Source organism: Bubalus kerabau, chromosome 9, assembly GCF_029407905.1.
Source record: "Bubalus kerabau isolate K-KA32 ecotype Philippines breed swamp buffalo chromosome 9, PCC_UOA_SB_1v2, whole genome shotgun sequence".
NCBI lineage: Eukaryota > Metazoa > Chordata > Mammalia > Artiodactyla > Bovidae > Bubalus > Bubalus kerabau.
Window position 1 is genome coordinate 106,953,071 of NC_073632.1, and position 6,000 is coordinate 106,959,070.

At 51.2% G+C, this 6,000-nt stretch overlaps 1 protein-coding gene across 1 annotated transcript in view; it reads left to right on the top strand.

Moving 5' to 3' along the window:
- Positions 1–4,765, top strand: part of PACRG (parkin coregulated) — a 540,505-nt gene extending 535,740 nt beyond the window's left edge. Inside the window, exon 5 of the mRNA XM_055536161.1 lies at positions 4,397–4,765. Coding sequence (XP_055392136.1) covers positions 4,397–4,557 — 161 coding nt within the window. The 3' untranslated portion in view covers positions 4,558–4,765. The remainder of the gene's footprint in view (positions 1–4,396) is intronic.
- The last annotated feature ends 1,235 nt before the right edge of the window (positions 4,766–6,000 follow it).

Sequence of the window (6,000 nt, forward strand, 5' to 3'; positions counted from 1 at the left end):
ATTTTGTCTTTTTTTCCCCCTGCCTTTTTCCTGTAATAGTAGTAACTAAAGAAAAGAAGAAAGCTTCTACACAGTATAAAGTGTAAAAATGCTAAGAGAGTGTTTCATCAAAACCCTCCATGATATGGGTCCGTGGCCAGGCCAGGCCCCCTGCCTTGCAGATCCGCACCTGTGTGAAGGTCCGATGCCTTGGCCATGCCTTGGGGTGAGGGGGCGTGATGGTCACTTCACAACCACGAGTTCATTCGCTGGGAGGACGCCCTTGACAGCAGACAGACTGGGATACACATACCAGCCAGTGCTGACCAAAACGGCCCTGAGGAAAAGAAAGAATCCAGGTGGGGGCTGTTTAAACAGGCTTAGGTAGAAAAGGAGGCTCCCCATGCTTCCACATTCTGCCTACACAATCCAAAACCACTTCAACGTTCAGAATGACAAGCGTCCTCAAAATGTTGGATTGTCCAAAAAGTTCCTTGGGGGTTTTCTGTACCAGCTTATGTAAAACTCCAAACAAACTTTTTGGCCAACCTGATAATTCCTAACCAAGAGACTTCCAAGCAGTAGGGTCTCGTCTCCCGCGCACAAAGACTTCCAAGAGGAGAAACGGAATCCCTGATTCTAGTCTACCTGCATAGTATTCCGTTAGAAATGCAAAGTCTGGTTTGAACTGTTCTTACGGGTCCTGTTTGTTTGGTTAATCAGTGTATCTTTCCAGCTATTGGACAGAAAATAGACTCCTAGCTTCCTGAATTGAAATGTCATCTTCCTCACCAGAATTGACGATTGTACATAACCATCTGGGTTGTTCTTAAAGCATCCTATTCTCACAAGCGTGTCTTCCTGCGGCATCATACGTATTTAAAATGATGAGCTCAACCTAATCACCTCAAACTCAGATTCTCAAAGAAACTGACTCTAGAGCAGTTCTGAAATGGAGACCGCCCCGCTCACCTGCCCCAGGATGTGGCCTGACCCTAAACCGTGCCTGCTCATCCCTCCCACGCCCAAAGGAAGGGACGGTGCTCCTTTGTTGAGCTTTTTCCTCCCCCAGGGATACACATTCTGCAATCACGGAATATTCCAACTCCAACTCCCTTTCTGAATAAGCAACTGTTATTCTGCTCTGTTCTTTTTATCACTTGGTTTATGCACTGCTGAGAAACAAAAAAGCTACATAGTTTTCTTACTCCTACAGTTACATATTTTTTAAGAAGTAAGAATAGGTCACTATTGAAATAAAGCGCTGCTTGTCATGGTAGTATTCTGGGAGGCAGCGGGACAAACAGGGCGTGTTAAGCTTTCCGTTGTGTGCAGACTTTCCCACCCCTCTCTGCCCCCACCAGGAAAATATGTCTGTCCCGTGATCTATTCAGTCCTTGACCTTTTGACTAACAGGCCAACAAAAGGCGCCATTTATTGGTGATTAATTTACGTGTCTTTGTCCATCAGGAACTGGATCAAGGCTGTCACAACTCAGCACCATCACCAGTTACACTCGCCACCTGCGCCTGGGACATTTTTGCCAGGGCTTGGTGGGCCGTGCAAACCCGCATCCTGTCAACTCCCCCCTAAGTCCACCTGTTTCGTGAGCAGGGGAGTTCAACCGGAATGTCATCCGGGCTCGGGGTGGGGGGCCCTCAGGGACCAGCCCAGACACTGTCGTTGGCCTTCCTTCAGGGCCCCCTCGGAACCCCGGGAGCTGACCTTGCTCCTCGCACATGCCTTCCTCCCAGTCTCCCTAGTCACACACGTGACCTGTTTCCGGTCCTGCTGCACCTTTCTTGGACCGTGTTGCTTTGGCCTCCTCTGTTTTGGAACTTCTTCCTTAGCGTCTTTTCCTCTCCCCTGTAACGCACATCACCGACCCCTGCCCAGTGCACACACACACACATGCTCACAAGCTTCTTCCTCATTCTCTCTTTTCTGTGTGTGCTCGGTCGTGTCCAACTCTTTACAACCCCCTGCACTGTAGCCCGCCAGGCTCCTCTGTCCATGGGATTCTCCAGGCAAGAATACTGGAGTGGGGTGCCATGCCCTCATCTCCCTGACCCAGGGACTGAACCTGTGTCTCCTGCATCGGCAGGCAGGTTCTTTACCATGGAGCCCCCTGGGAAGCCCCTTCTCCCTTAATTCAACTCCAAACCTCCTCGTGTTGGAAACCCACACATGGATGGATTCCATGCTGTCCTTGGTGGGAGATCCTGACTGCACTGATTCTCTTCTCAGACCACCCTGTAAATCTTTTTTTGATTTAAACTATTTAAGTATTTGTCTGTATATATTTTTAAAGTTTACCTTTAGCTGAAAAACAACCAGGCAAGAACTCTTTGTTCAAACATCCTATCTCTTGTTTATTCTGTACAGCTATCATGTATGAATATTTTAGATGATCAGCTACTCTGTAAATCAACCTTTAACTTAAATCCAGCTTTCTCCATCACAGCAGAAAGGCTTCCACCATGAGAAGGGCAAAATCCACCTCATGACGATGGCTTTGCAAACCATTTTAAGTTCATTCGTTATGAAAAATGGATATGCACTGTAGCTATGTAACTCATAACCTTTCTCTTTCTGAAAATTAGTAGTATTTCTGCCTGCCCTCACCCCCCACCACACAAAACTAATCAGGAGAACCATGTCCTTTCTCTGCGTTACCCAAGACAGCGATATTTCTCTAACAAGTTTCTGGGAAAATCAAGCAAAAGAGCTGCTTATCTGTGCTGTGTGGGATTGTAATTGTTACCTTTATTACTGGTCTGAACCACTACTCTGTCTTTTTTAAAATGTTTAAAATAACTGGGGAAAAGCAGCTTTGAAATGCCATCCCCCACCCCTCTATTATTTTCACATTCAAGCAAGCTAAGCATTGGGAGCTGTATTGAAATCTGAATAAGATGAACACATTCATCCAGGAAAGTGCACATTTTCCAGCTGCAGCTGCTCTCCCCATAGTGTCCCCGGCCTGGGCCCTCATCCTCACTGCCCCCTCCCAGCCTCTCAGCCTGCCCCGTGGCCCTTTCCTTTCGTCATGGATCAGGTGCGGTAGTGTCAGCAAAGGCACCAAGGTGACTCATGTACGGGGAGGATGAGCGGTGTTGAAGCCTTTAGAAATCTGGGTGGGAAATACAACTCACAGGCCGGTCATGACTCTTCCTGGGCTTCCCTGGTGGCTCAGATGATAAAGAACTGGCCTGCCGATGTAGGAGATGCAGGTTCGATCCTTGGGTCGGGAAGATCTCCTGAAGGAGAGCATGGCAACCCACCCCAGTATTCTTGCCTGGGAAATCCCACGGACAGAGGAGCCTGGTGGGCTACAGTCCACGGGGTGGCAAAGAGTCAGACACAACTGAGCAACTAAACAACAAGGACTATTATTAGGTGGAATTTCTGTTCTCTGGATGGAAGCAGACCCCCACGCACCTGGGTAACCTCTCAGGTGGAACACGATCAGATGCTTCTTATCCAAACCCTTTGAGACCATGAGACCCAGGCTCCCACCCAGGCTGTGGATGGCCAGTCCAGGAACCCCTTCCTGCAGAGTCTGAAAGGCAGCTGAGCGGTCACTTCCAGGCTCAGGGAGGTGAGACTTCGGCCGGGTCCTCCAGATGCGCCCCCCCACCCCCAGGGCAGTCCGCCTGCCTGGACTTAGACCCCAGCACCAGCAGAGCTCCCGTCCCTATGAAGCCATAACTGAGGACTAGATCGAGGCGTTCAGGAAGAGATGAGGAAGAGACGGCAGGCAAGGCCATCCCCGCTCCCAGCTGCACCTCCAGTGATAGGGAGGGGCGGGGGTACTAGCGGAGGCTGAACACTGGGGTTAGTGAGGCTGGGAGGGGACAGTGTGCACCCCGCGGATGCAAGCCCCAGACGTGGGCACGGGCTAAGGCCTCCGCTGCACCGCGTGTCCGTCTGTGATCACGCAGAGCCAGCACCGTCGTCTGACCATGGGCCCTTCCTTCTAACTAGGCCATCTCGGTGCTTTGAAGAAGCCAGGGCCCGGGAGAACGCTCCTGATGCAATTACCGGGTCGAAACAGAGTCCCTGACTTGTGAGCTGTGCTGTAACTGCGGGCCACCTGGTTTTCATTTACGCCCTCATGTCTCCAGCTGAGATGACTTTTCAGCACCTCACTTTTGTTTACACTCGCTGACCTTTCGTCAGTTCCCTTCTAGTGGGACTTTGTGTTCTGGTCTATCCGTCACCACTCCTGAGACTCCACCGGCATCATGTCAAATGATCCGACGTTGACTGATCCATGTCAGTGTCAAACATTACATGCTTGTGTCTCGTGGCACAGGCCTTGGAGACCAGTGCCTAGACCCATGCATAGGACTTTTTGGGAAAGCGCCACGCTTTCCCAAAGTAACGGGCCTCTCTGTGTGTTTACATGAACCAGTGAACTCCGGGGATGGCATTGACTACAGCCAGCAGAAGCGGGAGAACATTGGCGACCTGATCCAGGAGACACTGGAGGCCTTCGAGCGCTACGGCGGCGAAGACGCCTTCATCAACATCAAGTACATGGTCCCCACCTATGAGTCGTGCTTGCTGAACTAGCAGGGAGGCAGCTGGGCTTGGGCGGAGGGGGTGCTCCCCAGGGTGCTCCCCACCACCCGTCTCTGCCGCTGCTAGCATCTCCTTATCCGCAACTTCGGCCGCTCAGCATTTCCACAGCTGCTGAAACAGCGGCTCATGGGCCCTCGGATTGTTAGCCCTGTTGAGAGCAAGGCTTTCCCATACATAAATAGTGCCTGTTTCTTAGATTACAATAGTGTACTGTGCTTATTTGTTCCAGGAGAAGAATCGCTTCTTTATCCAGTTCGGAAAGAAAGCAGGAGTCCGAGTTAAACCTTCGGTTGTATGGACAATAAAACTATGATTTTCGTACGCAATTCAGCAATTGTGTCTGCCTGCCCTGAGGGTGATGTCAGAGGTTGGAAGGGGAGTGTTTAGGCCGACTGCTTAATAGGTGTTGGTCGTGGACCCGGGGGCCCGTTCAGCAGCACCTCCCCAGCAGCTGGGTAGAACAGTGTGCTTTGATACTTGATAGAACAGTGGGATCTATGCCCCCATCACAGGGGGACAGTTTCCAGCGCGTTCCAAACCTCGGTTATAAACATAACTGATGCTTCTGGCCCACCGGAATTTGCAGGGCTTCCCAGCTTATACTGGGGGAGGGGGGCACAGGGGAGGGGGGTTGGGTCAGGTATGAAATGCCCCGTGGCACACGCGACTGTTTTAAAACGCTAGCTTGCTTCCTTGGCCCCCGTGGTCCGACATTCCTGCACCCCAGGACCCCGGTGTAATGGACAACACACTACCCAGCAGGCGGTTTGGGGCCTTCCATCAAGATGACTTACGTGCATCGTAGCGCTCGCCCCTGGGAACAAGTCAAGTCCTTTTCTTCCGCAGTTCTCCTCCCGCTGGTGGGTTGGGTGGGTTCCCATAGCACCTCTTGCTGAGTCTGACGGCACCGTTTGGGAATTTTATTGAGATTAACAACAACAACAACAACAAAAAAAAAACAACACATGCACTGCTTCATTCAACTGAGAAAGCGAAAAGGTGCCCAAAGAGAAGCGCGAGTGTAAGGTGCCCAGACAAGGGCCTGCAAGGTGCGGGACGCTCAGCTCGGAAAGCTTCGGGGTGAGGGACCCTGATTCCATGTGCCTGCGAGCTGCCGTGGCTGCCGGCGGTGTGGGCCAGGAGGGTCTCGGTCTGCAGCGAAAGCAGCACCTGCACAGAAGGGAGGAATTGAAATGTGTCCCCGGGGAAGTGAGCCCTGGCCCCCAGGTGGTTGTCCGTAATTATTGAAGACACAAGTGTCCAGAGGCAAACCCTGAGTTTGAAAACTGGTTCAGTATTCATCTTCCTTGGTGCCGGGCTCCGCATATGAAATCTAGCATCTGAGTAGCTACCACCTAGTTCCCGAAGCATTTTTTTTTTTAGGATAAATGGAGATGCATGACCGGGTAAGACAAATTGGCTTTCGGGTATAAT